Genomic DNA, 17453 nt, shown 5'->3' with positions numbered 1-17453 from the left:
GTCTAAACATCCAGATTAAGGGACTGCTTTAGGAATTACACCTATATCCCCCTCCTTTTCAAGGGGCCAAAAGTAATTGGACATTGTTTTGTGGCTAGGTGTGGGCTTTGCCCTCATTATTTAAGCAATTAAAAGGTCTGCAGTTGATTACAAACTTTTAATCTGAATTTGGGAGCTGTTGCTGTGAACTCCCAAATAGCCAAAAACAAGACAGGTAGTAAAATGCATGCAACAGTACAGACATGTTCAGAATACAGGGCTAAATGTCCCAGAAGAACATGAACCAGGGCGACAAGTAAAACACAAAGACAAAACAGAATTCTAGTTTTAGATTCTAGTGATCTTCCTCAGTGTATAAGCACGGCGAGGTAATGTTACACGTGTCTTTGTACTTGCAGTCTAAATTCTATAATAAAAAGACTAAGAGTTAGAGCAGACAGCAGACCCCAGACAGCAAGGGGCATCCCCACCCATGCCTGTAATCTGGCACAGACTTGCTGCTTGTCATAGCGCTACCGAGTGCTTACCTAGTCTGCTACGCCTGATCTCATCAGGGGACACGGGACGTAACTTTCTCTCAGCTTTGATCTCCTCTAGGATCCTTTCATGAAGGCTTTGTGGACGAGGTGGTGTAGGCTTTAATTTTCGAGCAGCAACCTAAGAAAGAGTAAACAGAATGCATTGACACATTACCTGTCTGTAAATTAATGCAATCTGCATGAGCAGTGTTCCCTCTAAGCTGTGCGCGCGCATATAGCTTTTTTAGAGAGCGCACACATCCAAAAATTGTGCGCACAACAGTTTTTCCCAAAAAATAATAATTTTTTTGAAACTTTATGCGGCGCGGATATTGTGCGCACAAAATTTCTGCTCTGTGAACATTTTTGCACGAGAGAAATTTTCTGCGCACGCCAACTAAGAAAAATTAGATGGAACATTGGGCATGAGGTATATTTATTACACACTGAGTTGAAGGTGAGTAGTGGGGAGATAAAAATGTAAGCTGTTAAAGGTCAACGTCGTTGATTTTCTCTTTCAGAAACGGGTTGAAACTCCATAATCAACTGTCAACTAGCTCAGCAACTTTCTTTTTTGTGATGAAATGGCAAAACTACAGTAACATCAATAAAGGAAACAAATTATATATATAAGTGTTAGAAGGGTATAAAAAGGTTCTAAGACCTTGAACTCAATAGAAAATAATGAAAAACGGAAGTACCACTCTGAAGAGAAACACTTTCCATCTGTATGACATTTGATCAGATCCCATTGAATCCTGATACAACATACTGTTACGATCACTACTGTGGAACCTAAACTACTCTGGTATGGTTGAACAATGTTTCCACATTTTACTTTAAATTCACAGTTATTTTCTATGAACTTTTCTCTGACCTCATTAATGTTATGGTGAACAGTTTGCCAGCTGTCTCTGCATCAATAATCTGCTTTGATAAGCGGCTGTGCGAGAAAAGCATTAGAGACCCCTGCTACCATCGTATTTGTAGAAATTTAATTCATTGAAGCTGAGGCTAAAAGCACTGAATACAGGATTACGACTAAGTAGAAATACATACAGGATTTAGCGGGGGTCTGGAACGTATGAAATCAAGGATTATTTCATGAGCACTCTTCTTTAATCGAGGTGGGATGTCACCCTGAACCTGAAATAGAGAGAAAACATGCATATAGGCAACAAGTAATAAACAATTAATATTGTCACATAATGCACATATTACTTAAAGATTCTATTAAAGGGTTTTAAGGCAGGAGGAACTAAGCCAAATCCTGGGCCAACTATAACCGGCCTGATGACATTAAAAAAAAATAGACTGTATGCTACAGGGAACAGGGCTCTGCAAAGCCTATGTCTGATGTCCCAAGTATGTTTATCTCTCTATGATAAAATCTGAGAAATCTGTGGATAATAGGTTAATAATAACAGAAATACCACTATTATCCACATGTGCTATGAGAGATGAGATTTTGTCACCTTCACTAGTTAGCCTCGTTTTAAGACTTCTATCACCCAATGATTCTTACAGGAATAGGTCATTTTTCTTTAAGTCCCTCTGCAGGGTGATTCTGTAGTAATCACTGAATAGGATGTCTGTCATCAGGATTAATTCCTGAACACTACCACTGATGGAGAATGATGAGGGAGAGGATCTAGTGCTTGTGAACACCCAAGTAGTTCTGCACACCATGCGCAGTAGGCCTAGCCATTGGCATGCAATAAACAAGCATTGTTTGGAAGTGAAATACACCTTTGGATTCTGGGGGAAAATACAAATATGGGTTTACTGCCATTTAGCAAAAGATAACTGAACTGTAGTTGGGAAGCTCATCTATTATCATTTGCTTTTTTCCCCCTCGGACAACCTGACAAAGACTCACCGCAACTTTCCGTAAAGTGTACCGCTTTGAGCGGATATCATCCATAAGCATCTCATACGGCGTTAGCTCATATTCTATCGGTAGCAAGTTGTACTGACGTTCCTGCACTTTCTTCAGCTTGACACCATTTCGGAGATCACGCATCACCTGAACCCAAAACCGTGCCTGAAATAAAATGCAGAAAGTATGGTCACAACAAAGCCTAACGGAAAAGAAACAATGCAATCCTCGTTAACATTAACAAGAATTATGTCAACGATCATGTATTCATTACAGTATTCAGAATGGTCAAAGATAGTGAGTAGCCAGCTAGAATGGAGTGGTGTCCTCTAAATCGCAGATAAAGTCCTTTCTTACTCATGTTATCTACTTGCTCAAAAATGCAGGATGTCTCCAAGATGTAGTTTTATAATCTTCTATTTATGCACTTACTTTTCAGTCATATAATAGAAATTCAGAACAGTAGAAAACCCATAGGCCTTAAATAAATTATGACAAAACAGACATTTTATCCACATATCAAAGTTGTAGAGTCAGTTGGACTGCATTTTGTATTATTTACTTAAGTATCGACATACTGTATATAATGTTCCATACTCAAGATAACATTTACAGCAACACTTTAGAGATGAATGGCGGAAAGGAAATCTTGGTTATACAGCAAAAAGATTTTTCGTTGCTAAAACACTCCCTTGACTACCGGGCTCTTGATGCTAAAATCTAAACCCTGATAAGTGCTATAATTCTTACAATTTCACCATTTTACAATGAAAGACCGATGTTATAAAAGAAGGCACACTGGGGATTTTCAGTATTCCGTATCTTACCCAGTCTGCGTTCTTTAAGTCATCCAGATCAGTGCCACCTCGGTCAGTGGTGTCCTTCTCCATTTCTTGAATCTTCTTTAGACTCTACAATAAAGCGTGCTAGTCAGTATAACAAACGGAACGAGAAGCTAAAATAAGCTATTATCGGCATTCATTTGTTAAAGGCTGGTGTGAAGTTTTTGGCAGCTCAAGATTGAGATTCATACACGTCAAAGTAAACAATGTGGGGAGCACATTCTATAAAAGTGACAATGCATGCGACAATGGATTTGTGTGTCTCCCGCCTCACAGCTTAATGTTTTCTGGGGGTTGAAGCCAGTAACTAAGGGTTCTGTCATCTAAAAGTCTGACAGCAATGCAAGCAGTGCAATAAAAACCAGTTGCCCGTTTGGCCTTATGGATGCATTGAAGAACATTATTATTATTATTATTATTTTGCAGAACGATTCAATATCTCCAATAAACTTGATAAAATTGAGTGCTTCCATGGTTGCTTGTGATGGGGAAGGTAAGAGCGAGAATTTATCCATAGATTGTTGAAGTTACACAACTTCAGCTTGCTGAGAGGGGAACTCAGAAACGAATGCACAAAAATATGTATCTGCAAGCTGCCATAAGGTAACTATATACCAATTATCCGTTCATTCGTTACAAAAATGTATTTCAAGATCCCACAGTAACCCAGTGCAAGTTCTTAAACGTTCCATCCATTCCTTTGAGGACCCTTCAAAGCTTATGTCCAGCAAATCAGTGTTTACAAACTGCATGTTCCCAGCTTGAGTTTTCGTTCAATTTGCCATAAATGCCTCCCACTCAGTGGCGGCGAAGCTGGCATTCTCAGATCACATAATAAAAGAGTTGTTTCTCGGAAGATGGCTGATCAGGCCCTTGTAGCACAGTGTGGCCTTTCAAAGCACGTATGCTAAATGCTAATGTCTTTAGGGTTTCTGTTTTTCTTGGCCGGGTCAAATGAAGGAGGCCTGGCAAGGCAAGGGATCCGGTTGTCATCGTTTATGTACCACCCCTTATGTGCATAAATACATTTTATCAGTTTAAATTTCCTTACAGATTTCTACTTACTGGTATGTTTCAGTGCTGTGACTATTTAACAAAATATTAACTTTTTTTTTAAAGGAGGACCAAAGAGTTACCCAGCTTGAAATCAAAGAGTTAAAATCTGGCACTTCTGCCACATACATGAAAAGCACCGGGCTCTTCGTGGTGAAATGCCAATGGCTGCCCACTTGCTGCTGTCTGACGATCACAAACAAGACCTGCTCCCGCTTCCAATACACAAAGGACAAAGCTTAAATGCCACCAACCCTGCTGGCTGCTTATTTAAAGACTATAGGGGAAAACAAGTCAACATGACACAGGGCAAGGAGTCAGTATACTAAAATGACATATCCTTCACTATGTATTCAGTGTGCGTAACAGTCGTACTGAAGCATAAAAAAACAAGAGTCAAATCTTAAATTGCCTATGCAAGCAAAAAAGTTAAGTATTTCTTGTTTATCTTTTGTAGACAAAATGCAAACGATTACTATGTAGTCTTTTATGCCCGTGCATGTGCATTCGGGTGAATTTTGCCAACTGCAACAAGGAGCCTGTTGCCTAGCAACCTGAAACCAATGTTAATTTGAGTCACATGAAGCTCCCTAGCAACTGCTCTGGGGGTATCAAACATGCCAATGAGGTTACCAGCTTTCTTCCTTGCCAAATGTTTGGGTACTTTTGGTGGATTCAATATTCGGTATCTAGTAACGATACAGTTCATGGTATCAAACCTTTTTTATATAAAAGTCTCATTCCAGTTAAAAATATCAAATTCCAAGCATATCTAGCTTGCCTTTAGAGAATCAGTGCAAATAATATTGTGTGAGAACTATGTTTCAGATTTGTTTTCCCCAACATATGAATTTATAACTACTAGAGGAGAGCATGTGTCTCCTTGTCTTGTTGCAGATTGTCAAGATAAAAAGAAGATAGTGCTGATCTAAAGAAGTCTTTTAACAAAATAAAAATTAAATGGTCATTGTTATTTGTTTGGAGGCAGTAGTTGGGGGTATAATCTTTGTGCCAGTCAGCATATGGCTGAATTGAGATTTAGGTTGTGTCAATTGCCACTAGTCTTCATTATAAAGAGACAGTTCATGAAGCATCAAAATCTTTTTAATTATATGTAGCCTTGAAATTACACATAAACAAGCACCGTGTCTGCCAACACATGTGAGACAAGACAACCTAATGATTAATATTTTATCTGATCCAAAGCCAAACAAAAGCCAAACAAATAAATATCTGACAAAGGGAATGCTTGTTAGAGCATCAGGGTGGGATAAGATCCCATTGCTACTCTAGAAGACACATAGCAGCTCCCCTTACCATGTACACCAGAGCTTGCCAACCTCAAGGCATCCATTGGCATGCCAAACATTACCACAAAAATGGTTAGGAACACCGTAGGGATGGAGGTTGACTTTTTTCCACTGAGTTCATTTAGGATTTTGCCAGGAAGCGGAATTAGTTTGTTAAAAGGGACTGGTCTATGGAGATGACCAGTCCTAAGTGACCAATTTACTTACTGTTTATTTAACAAATCCATTTTTTAAATAATTGTGATATTAGATGCATTTAAACTATGTTAATACTATTTTAGGGTGGAAACATTTTCTGCCTTCTCCCAAATATGGTTTTCATTGTAGTAGAGACCTTATAATAAACTTATCAATCTCAGTGAAGGGAAACTGACTGGCCCCCAGCGTTCTGTTGAGGGTCTCTCTACACCCATCAGTAGGAATCCAAGTTGTCTTCAGGTTTTAGCTCTTGTAATGGTGCACACAAGGCCTTGGATGGTTAGACGATCAACCATTACATAACTGTCCCACCTGAGAGGCAGGGAACACGGACGCAGTTGTTCCAGCACGCTCCCCCTCACCATCAGACCAGTGACAAACTGATTAAATCTGTGTGCCGCTTAGTACTTTATTAAATTTCACATTCCAATTAAATGTATCATTAATATTCTAGCGACTATGGGATTGTGCCTGAACTGATAATATACTGTTAGAACAGACTGTTATACCTTGCATATATTATACTATTTTAAGTTGATAAATTTAGATGAATATTCTCCGGTTAATGTTACATAATTTATAACTATTTTATTTCTTAGGGAAAGGGATCATCTTTTAGTGGTCAATGTATGGATACCATTCGGCATAGTGAGGACAATAAGCAACTTACCTGTTTTGCACTTCTAATTTTGGTCAGGAACATATGCAGCTCCATCGTCTCCGCATACAGGGCACGACATACTGCCTGGTAGTGATTGGGGGCTTCTGATGGAGTAGGCAGACGGGACGCACAAACCTGTGAAGGAATATTCACATGCTTGAATACATATACATATATATATGAAGGAAAATCACATTAAGCTTTTTTCGATCTATATGGTGGGACATAAATATCTCAAAACTGAAATAAAAACAAAAAAAATATAAAAAAAAAACAAAAAAAACATATTTTGCACTGTAAAATTCACATGAAACACAGAATGCATATTAACATTTAGAAAATACACAACATAAAAACAACTCCTTTACTGTAGACATCTCTGGGGCACTTGGCTGTCTTGGCCTGGGCCTTGTCCACCTCTGAGGCATCTGAGCAGCCTAGGTCTACCTCTGAGGAAGAGCAACCTGCCACTGACCTACATTCGACACTGGGGTAGACCAGTTTCCATTTAATGCCAGTTTCTAACAATGACCAAACGTAACATTATTAAACGTAACATTGATGAGACCCTGTGGGTTTGCTCTACTTGCTTCACATTCATTTCAGAAAAAAACAACACACTGCTTGGAAAGGAAATCTGGTGTTAACAGCCATTAAAAGTGTGAATTAATCAGAGATCAAACAAAGTTTGTCCTCTCTGCTTGAATAGACTCACTCATTCACCAGTGCGCAGTGGGAAAAAAACAAATTGCTTTGTGAAAGGACTGGGCAGCACTTTTTCCCAACATTAAGACTGCCACAGAAACCTGAAGGTATTGTTCTTGATTGCTTAGACGACAAGTATGTTTGGCTTTCAATATTCATTTGTGGAGTCTGAGTCTCTCCTCCTCGTTTGTGTACAGACTTGGACAGTAAATATACTTTGAGGAGAGATCTTTGATAAAATGTTTCTATATGTCTCATGGAAGTAGTTTGAATTGATTTTCTTGTATGTGGGTGATCCTGGACTGCATTGTGGAGAAGTCTAGGAAGTAGACCAGCAATCTGAGGTCCTGAAAAGAGTCCCACAAGTAAAACTGTTCTCTTCTGGGACAGGACCTCCATTTTAGCCTGTGAGTTTAGATCATTTTCCTCAGAGCTACCTTTGCCAAATAAGTGGGGTTTTACTTGGAAATATTAGTCATTTAGTTTACAGACAGCTGCTGCCATCCTCTTGGAGGGTAGCACTGACACAGGCGCTGGGGCAAGCATTTCTCCCCTAGCAGCAGGCCATCTTTTGAAAGGGCAGTTCAGACCGGTCCTTCTTCTGCAGAGGATTCCCAATACAGGACACCCCTTGCCCTGGGAGCACATGCCTAAACCGGATACAGGCTCTTAGCCCCAATACATCATGGACTACTTCCTAAACCTAGCCTAGATCACGAAAACCTTCAATGCAAATCCACACTCCGCAGCTCTAAACATAACTGGCACAATACAATTATTTCTAGGGTTTGGACTACATACCCAGAATAGTTTATAGTCTTTAAAGGCATAGTTTAAATACAGAGGTCACACACACCCCTTCCATACATTAAGTATATTTATTCAATCATAGCAGTATCTCCCTGCATTTACATAATCAATGGCAGCAGAGAACATAAGGTACACGTGAGAGTGGAAGGAAAAACAGTGGCAGGACACGCCTGAGGGAGGGGAGGACTGGAAGTGGAAGCTTCACTGGGACTCGTGATTCCATTTAGTCGGTAGCACAGATGATCTGGACCTTGTGATATGCCCACTTATAGCCTTCTCTGTTCTTACTCTCATGTCAAAAAGGGCCCAGTGTTACAGCTAGTGGCGCAGTTTTCCTTTTTGGAGAATGGGGATCGCTACTGAAAACAGGGCACCCATCTGCCCTTAACTGCTCTGATAGAGACAAGCCAAGATGGTAATTTTGGGACAGAAACACGATCACACCTGAAAAGAAATATCTCACTGTGATCATGAAGTCACAGGGTACAACACAGTAATGTTTTTATTTTTTTTAAAGGAATGAAACAAGAGCTCACTGTGCGATTCCCCTTTATCTGCAGCATTTCATCTAGTCCTTAGCCTGAATGCCAAACCTACTAACAAAATAAGCCTGGCATTGTTTCACAGATGAGAACCACTCTCTAAATGCTTGGGCCCTTCTGTTTAAGGACAAAAGAAACCCAAAGCAAACATGTGATGTTTCTGTGCTTTTCTGCTTATGAAACCAAGCACCCATACACATCAGAAAACCAGTTACAGTAGCAAAGGGCATGCATTATGTTGCTCTACTTACATACACACACATAGATCGATGTGAAAATGCAAAAAATACATAAAATTAAGAAAATCACACAATATAATGTACATCTATTTATTGGAGTATGAAAAAAACTGATATTAGGCCTTGAAGGTTTATGCAAATCCACATATTACTTTCGGCAAACACTGGTCCACTAAAATGTATCTCAGGGGGCTCTGAAGAACCTCGGGCTTCAAGTTTCCCAGCCTTAAGGCCAGAGAACCAAGCTTCCCTTTCTGTGGTGTTTACTTGATCTTAGCCAAAAGGCCGAGAAGAGATTAATAGTGTGATTTATAGCCATACTGCAGTCTACTATACTTCCAGCAGTAGATATATTCTATCATTCACTGGTCAGTCTCTCAACAGGAGCCATCCATTTTACAAGCTGTGACTGGGACAAAGGACAGAGAGAGACAACTTCAGCATTATAGCTGTGTAGATGGAAAGAGGGAATTTATTGGTGTGCATCTTGACCCTGCACATCCTGCTTTTACCATCATGAATATTGGCTGGGGTACTACTGGACTCAAGATATTAGGAATACAAGGAAAGCCAGGAGAGTTGGCAGGCCTGCTTTATAATTGAACATCACTCTTTAGAGCGGTTCACACGCTGCCGGGCGTCTCTGTCCATGTGGCTTGTACTTGTGCTCTGGAGGAGTGACTTTTAACTTGAGGAGCAAAGTCAGACTGTAGTTACATAACCACAAAGCTAAATCATTAACATTCCTGTGGGACTTAGTGCCAATGAGCTCACAGAAGAATCAGAACTCAGCAAAACTTTATTTCCCTCTACTATTGTTAGTCCACAGCTGGACAGGAGATTAGGCTACACACTTGGCAGGCTTACCTGTTTAAAGGACTCTGTCATAGAAAGCTCAACCGCCTGTCAAGAGTGAACTAATGGGGATCCCAGAAAACACATAAGCAAACAGTGACCATGGCTGTGCCACTCAAAGGAGAAAATCATACCCAATGTGAACTATGAGTTGGGCTTGTGACAATGGGGGTTATGTATACAAAGTGATTCTCAAACAAAGTTTGGAAAATAAGGATCCTATTGCCATAATGTACCGCTAACATTGATAGGATCATACCATCTGCTGCTATAATGTATTTTTTATTGATTTACACGGCGCCGTGATATTCTTCAGCACTTAACAATATGTAAACAGGATGTAGTGACGCGAAACAACTTGGAATTATGGGGAGAAAGGGTACAGAGGGTCCTGTTGAAATGAGTGTACAATTCCCAACACTGTACACATGAGATGTACCAGCACTAGGAATTATGGGTAAATAACAGGTGCAGATAATGCATTGGGGCATATACTAATTTCTTTAGCTGTCACAACAACAGGCAGTGGAAATGGGTCAGACTGTGTCTTTTCATTCCCCACAAGCGACTGTCTACAATAGCAGACCTTTCCCAGCTCTGACTGTGTTGCCAAAAACTATAAGCCCACGTCTATTTGGTTCTGTGACGTGCATTATTGTGATGAAGTAAACATTCGTTTATAGGAACGTATAGGAAAGTATGGTCTTCGTTACTCTATTTTGAGAAAGACTAGAGCTGTTATTCTATGAACACAGTGTCTAAGACCAGTGCTAACTGGGACCATTTTAACATGCAGTACAGATATATCATTCTAGGGAGTTGCCCAAAATTCCACACAGGTATTGCTCATCCATACTGACTAATACAATGTTGCAAGAATACTGAAAACATTTGAGAATACAAGAAAAATGCCCTAATTAGTCATATTTTAGTTAACCATATACGTGCACTTCTTTTTTCATTTATGGTTATATAATTATTGGTTTCTATTTCGCTGGCTCTCTTTTTCTTCTTCATTTATTGTTATATTTTAAAAACTACAGAATTTAAACCAATATTGCCATATTTATATAACTGCAAGCTTCCTAGTCTGGAGACTTTTTGTGATGTTAACCCTTTAACAGTCCAGACAATCACAGATATTCTAAACAGCGGTATGAAAGTTGTGATTATTTCTCTGTTACTCCTCATGATTTCAATATATATTGAAATTAAATTTAAAACTATGCCATAATAAGAGAACCGACATTGGGAAGCCCTAACGAGGGGTTGTCAGCTCCATAAGGTGAAACCCTGAGAAATTGCTGATGTATCCCATTATTGCATTAATTGTGGGAATTCCTAGGTTCATCAGTTTCGGGTACATTAAAAAACGCTCTGTTTCTTGTCGAAATGTATCTCTCCCTTGATCGTATTTTGTGATATTTATGGTTTGGCTACTGAGGATATGCTGGGTAAGAGTGGATTCTGGATCAGAGCTTTTAGAATCAGTCTTGTACATGTTCCATCTGTTGTCAAGGAAATGATTAAACTTCTGAGTCTCTTTATGTCAGACAGGCAGCTGAAGCGGCTACGCACGCGTCTCTAACGCACCTTGCAGGGGCAGTCATTCCCAGATCTATTTTTCCTCAGATCACTGAAGCTTGTTGTTTGTCTGCGTCAAGAAAAGGGGTAAGTCATGCCTGAGTTTTTCCCAGGAGTCAGTAAGCAAACTTTGAATACCCTTTCCGTGAAACTGAGTTCAGAATGAAGGCAAAGAGGCTGAGCTGCCCGCAGAGTGCTTCTCAGAATTATTCTGCATGGAAATTTTAGGGTTGCTCCTTTCTTGTTTTCTCAAGCGCAAAAAAAAATCATATATTTACTCAGTAGAAAAAATGGCTGATGTTTCAACATTACTTGGGGTTCTTTATTATTGTTAGTTTGTCATTTATTTATAACAGTTATATAAAAAAGGTGTGTGTTCCTTCTAAAAACTGCGGGGTTGTATATTTAAGCGGTGCATCAATATTTATACAGAACAATTCTGGGACAAAGAATAAAACATGGAAACCAATCAGAGTGCTTAAGATTATTCTCCTGTACCATACTTATTATGAATATGTGGAGGATTTGGCTCATATGCACAGGAGGCCATCTGGCACAGGAGGCCATCTGGCACACGGGCCGACAGCACCACAGACTCACCTGATCTGCTACAGTGTGCCGCCAGCGACTGGATACGCCTGGCCACCTGAGCATGAAATCAACTAAACATGGGACGTTATTGTGTCCCTTAAAACACTGCCCTGTCTTAATCTCTGGAATGGCTGCAAAAATGATGAGAGGCCTTCTAGGACGTGTTAGTTTCTCCATGGAAATGAACTGAGCAACTCTTGAAACCATAAAATAATCTAAGACTACTTTTACTCCTGTTACACAGCCATCTTGAACCAATAATTTAGAGTTTGTTTCAAATCTAAAATTCCTGTTTCTTGTAGAACAAAATCTATAATTCTGACACATCATCACACATAGCATGACAAATGAAATCAAAAAAGTAGAAATGCTCTCAGTCGGGTAGGAGCCGTGTCACTTTCCCAGCGCTGCTGTTCCACTGTCACAAATTCGTAGAAGACAAGACAATGTCCACCTGTGCACTAGTGCCACCAACAATTCCTAACATTATTCAAAAGCCATAGATTTTATAGTCCAAACACCTGTATCTCAATGTACCGCCCTTGCCATTGTGCAGGTAATATAATATGGATAAACATTAATGTGTAACGGGCGACGTTGAAGCTGGACAGCGTGTCTTCTTTGCTTTCTAGGAATTCACAATATCACATATGGAGGGTAATATCTTGATGGAGGTTAAAAAAAAACAACAACAAATGGAAAACAAACAAAATATATAGTTTGCAATTGAGTAACTTGTACAACTAACCATTGGTATTTATCCCTGACAGTTTATACACGCTCAAACGCAGGAAGCAATCACTGCCATGTTTACAACATGAATAATGGGAATGTACATGAAGATGTAACTGAAGTTAATATTATAGATGAATGAAAACAAATCACAAAGTGATTTCTCAGCTTATTCTGCTGTAAACAATTTAAAATCGCTTAATAGCCACACAACTTGTTTATAAGTTAACAATTCACGTCTTCCTGTACCCGCTGTTAGATATGAATACAATTTTGGCATACAAATCCTCCACAAAAAACGTAATGAATGTATGTGTATTACGTGAGACCCTGTCACAGATGGCAACCAGCACTTAAAACCCACTGCACTTTTCTGTAGCCTACAATTTACTGTTCTGTAGCCAGCAGAGATGAAGGCCTCCAGGAAGAATGTGTTACATCCATCAGTAGCAATTTTCTTGGGAATAATCTTCATCATTCAGCATTATAAGTTGCTCCATATTAAATAATTCTAAGAGATGTTGTCATTGCAAATTAATTATGTGATAAATTAATGATACTTCTGTGATTTGTTCTGACATCGTGGCTAGAGACTTCATTAAAAACAGGAAGAGCATTACAAATTAAAAGGTTTATTACGGCTGGACAGAATCTGATGTTTCTTTACATACACTCCTGAATGGGATCTTGTTAGAAAAATGCTTATGTTATCATAAATATTATTGCTGACAAAGACAGTAGAAAATGTCTAGTCTATGATATATCACGAGTTGCGCCAACATATCTACTAAGAGGAGTAACCTGCTTAAAAAGTAACCAATCAGAATGATGTATGCTATTAGAAGTAGATAAGAAATATAAGAAGTTATATAAACCATGTAATCCAAATACGTAATTAGACAACGCTTCGACTTTTGTGTGTTGTGTGCCTTGTCTCGATTATGCGCATAATCTAAATAAAGGAGATAACTTTTTCTGAGGAGAATTCGACCATTAATCCAACCAACAGATCTTATCTATATCAATAAAGTCTCCTATTTGTGAATGTCTTTATTAACGTGCAAGCCGGATCCAACACTTCATTCCAGTAATAAGAGCCTGGCTCCTTCCTCTTAATGTTATTAATGCTCAGAAACACATGGCAATCAATTGATACACGTTTGCAAGATCTACTCTGCTTTTCAACATTTTACTAAAATAAAGGGAAAACACAAGAAATCCCCCCTCCCCGGGGCCTTCATACTCTTTGGTATGAAACGTGACTCCAGACAATCTGGCAGCCGACTTCCATGCTGCCATCCTATTATAATACAGCTGTCCGCTCCCCCTTTGGGGATATCGCTTAAATTGGTATCAGTCTCATAGTGCTGTGCACCATAAATTATTTATGGCTCTATTTATCATTTCAGTAACGCCACACTGTAGCTATTCCTTGGTAAATCATTCATCATTTCAACATGTCACGTTTGATTTCTCACATGTGTAATTATATAGCGTAATATAGCAATAATATGCACCGTTACTATAGACACCGCTTTTATTTCCTTATTTAAAAAAAAATAGTTTAGGAAGGTTCTCCAGAGAATGTTTAATATCACGATATGCAGGATGATCCAGTCAGTAGAAATGGAAGGGTATGACCGGGCTTGGATTAAACCGAGCTGTACATTTTTCCATTATAGCAGGGAAAGATAGTCACCTAAAAATTGAACTACAGCGTGGATACCCAGAAGATGAACTTTGTTAAGCTACCTGCAATACTAATAAAAAGTATTAGATTAAGTACTAAATTAGTATATAAACAGGTTTCTAAGACTGGTACGGAATGATGATGCCATGAATTCACGGAAGGGCTCATTCTTAACTAACTCGCAGAGCTTACAAAATTCACTGGACTACACTAAAATGTGCTCTGCTTTTCAAAACATGGTCAAAATGTGTCATGAACTAAAAATGTACTGTATATGTCTGCCTGAAGAGAGATAAACAGAAATTTGGGGAGGTCTCGGTTTTCCTTTGTGACGAGTCGCACAATAATTCTCCCCTGGGTATGCGCTTAATTGCCTGTGCCCACAACATGACCCTTGTGTCTGGTTTCCATGGTCACTACTTTTAAGTTTCAAATAAATCCCAACAGGAACTGCTTAGTGTGACAAAAAGCAATTATTGGGCATCAGATGTGAAGTGGCACATCAAGTTCCAGGCTTCCTGCGGTGATTAATCATACATTAGAACAGAATACCTGCAGCACAGAAAGAGGCTCGTGGGTTCAAGTGCACACCCCGAAGGTACGTGCAAGATTTTAAAGGAATGTGCTCTTACCACTGCTTTATAAAGGTGCCAGGATTAAAGTGTCACATTTTGCAAAATTCTACACTTTACAGTTCTATAAACTGAATAAATCTAATGGTGTTCAGGACTAGAGTCTTTAAGTAAGAGTTAATTATAAAAGAGTTGAAAATTGTGGCCAATGTTTTGACCAACTCTTGCAGTCTTTAGCAAGAACTTGACCAGGACAAGGGGCCAGTTGGGAAGATCCTGTTGGGGATGTCCTCCGACCGGCCAAGCAAGCTATGGTATTGACAATCGAAGCTCCAGTGTGGACACCTTACGGCACATTTCAACTTAGCTCCACTATGTGGCTGGATGGTAGATGGGAGATCTATCTCTAATCACACCACAAATGAAGATGTCTCGAAATGCTAGGTGTATGGAACAAATGATAATTACAGGAAGTTGATAAGATATTGTTGCCCCTGCCACAGGGTGCCATCTACCTCAGCTTTACTAAGAAGAGATTGCAAACCAAGTATCTCCAAAACAATTACACTGATTAAAAAAACAAAACACGCAATCCATGGGTAGTTTCAATAAATGTAAACAGTGCTAAACAACAATGCTAAAAACAGTGAAGGTGACAGTTTCTCAATTACAGTACATTGGGTTGGCTCAAAAATACATTGTCAATGGTAATAGATTTAGAAATCAAGTTAGAAATCAGTATTATATAAGGATTTACACTTTATTATTTCAAAGAAAAAAAAATATTTAAACTTCACAACAAACCTTCATGACATTTTTGTACGTGTGGCGGAACTCTCGCTCTTCATTTTCCTTGCCATCCTCATCCTCCTCATCCAGAGCATCATAGCCTTCATCATTGCTCCCATCAGTCTCGTCCACATAAGTCATGTTATCTATGAGCATCTCCAGGGGAGGGCTTAGCTCCCTTTCCTCGTTGTCTTTAAGACCATAGTCCAATGCTTTGTAAATAACAATCCCAAGGGATACGATAACCTGGAAAGAATCACAGCAGATAATTATTAAGGATTTGTGCAGCTCCATTATTTTCCGCAGTGCTAAAAAGTGCATAACATAACAATTCCCACTTACAGAAACAACAGCTGTGGAGGCCAATGCTAAAACAGTCTCATAATCTAGAATTATGTTAAATGATGGTAACACATGGTTACAAATAAAAGATAACAGTTAGCAACATGCAGAGTTACAGATTCAAGTCCTACAGAAAAAAGCAGTCTTACAGACAGAAGTGTAACAGTTTACATATGGAAAGTCAGACATACATATACCTGTGGACACATTCAATAACACCTGGAGTGTTACATTTGCTTTTTTTTTTTTTTTTTTATACTATTCATTCTACCACTCTGAATAATCTGAAATGGTTCATCCTTATATTTGGAATTCCTTTCACTTCTGCTTCAAAAATCAGAACGCAGAAAAGTTCATTAAATACAGAATATTTCATCCAAAACAATGAGGTTTTTAAAAATGGTCGATTCTTGTGATTAGCAGAAATCACACACTTAAGAAATGCAGTAGTCAAACTAGGATGACTAAAAGTCAAGTGATTGGTCTCCTGTAAATTCTTCATTAGAATTACACATGCCGCTGTAAAATGAAAGAACTAAAGCATGCATCCGCACAAACAAACCGTTCATGATAAGAAAAGACACACAATTTATCTTGTGGTTAGGCATGGACCTTCTTAGTGTCACATGGTATCAGAACTGAATGACACGCCGTGATGTGAATTTAAAACAAGGGTGAGGATACATCTTCAGGTTCAGACTAATTATTTATGAAAGCTATAGTTTCATTCGCCTAAACAGCTAAATCCTGGGCTTTTTATGGAAATTTAACTCCTGTGAGAGAGCTTGTGAAGATGCTTACAGAAGGCTTAGTGAATGTTGATGTACATGTATCTCTTACAGTATGTGCCATATCACAGGTTACATCATAGGGCCATAACAAACACACCACAATAAATTATTCACTGGATTTCTAACAACCTAGCAATAACACGTGGTAGCTAGACCCTCCCCCCATATGCCTTTGCCCCTTTCCCCATGCTTTCTGGCATGCAGGAGATATTTTCTGCATCTCCTGGCACGTGACATCATTACCACCAGTGCAAGCATTTTGGTGGATCTAATGAGACTCTCTGTGGTATATTTGTGTTGCCCTAGGCCAAGGCCAGACTGGGAGTGACAATTAGCTCTGGAAATATTTGGACACCAGTTTCATATATTTTATTGCATTATCAAGCCGACGTGCCCATACGCCACACAAGGAGCATAAAAAACACAGAGTCCCAGTGCAAAAATTGCCCCAGGGCACTCCAAATTCACAAGCAACATGTCCCATAGTGCCACCTCCGCATCCTAAACAACATGCCTGTGCCACTTCTACCCACTAAACAGCCTGCATTTGCCACCTCTGCCCACTAAACAACCTGTCTGCCACTTCTGCCACTAAATAGCCTGCCTGTGCAACCTCTATCCCCTTAACAGCCTGCTTGTGCCATTTCTGCCCCCACGTATACATTCATTCACTAATTTACTCACTCACTCATTAATTTACCCATTCACCCTTCTGCACTCACTTACCTCACCTGCAGATTTCTCTGGTTT

The 17453-nt window shown here is 39.2% G+C and overlaps 1 protein-coding gene across 5 annotated transcripts in view; it reads right to left on the bottom strand.

The window, feature by feature from the left end:
* The window catches only part of SPIRE1 (spire type actin nucleation factor 1), a 62025-nt gene that overhangs the window by 16613 nt on the left and 27959 nt on the right, over positions 1–17453 (bottom strand). For all 5 annotated transcript variants that reach the window (XM_053466187.1, XM_053466189.1, XM_053466190.1 and 2 more), the window contains exons 3-8: positions 15586–15816; positions 6471–6596; positions 3225–3308; positions 2398–2562; positions 1578–1664; positions 528–657 (exon numbers count right to left, since the gene is read on the bottom strand). In XM_053466187.1, coding sequence (XP_053322162.1) covers positions 528–657; positions 1578–1664; positions 2398–2562; positions 3225–3308; positions 6471–6596; positions 15586–15816 — 823 coding nt within the window. The remainder of the gene's footprint in view (positions 1–527; positions 658–1577; positions 1665–2397; positions 2563–3224; positions 3309–6470; positions 6597–15585; positions 15817–17453) is intronic.

The sequence above is a fragment of the Spea bombifrons genome, chromosome 5 (genome assembly GCF_027358695.1).
Source record: "Spea bombifrons isolate aSpeBom1 chromosome 5, aSpeBom1.2.pri, whole genome shotgun sequence".
Lineage (NCBI taxonomy): Eukaryota > Metazoa > Chordata > Amphibia > Anura > Pelobatidae > Spea > Spea bombifrons.
The sequence above is the reverse complement of the archived record's forward strand: the minus strand, read 5'-3'. Positions and strand labels throughout refer to the sequence as shown.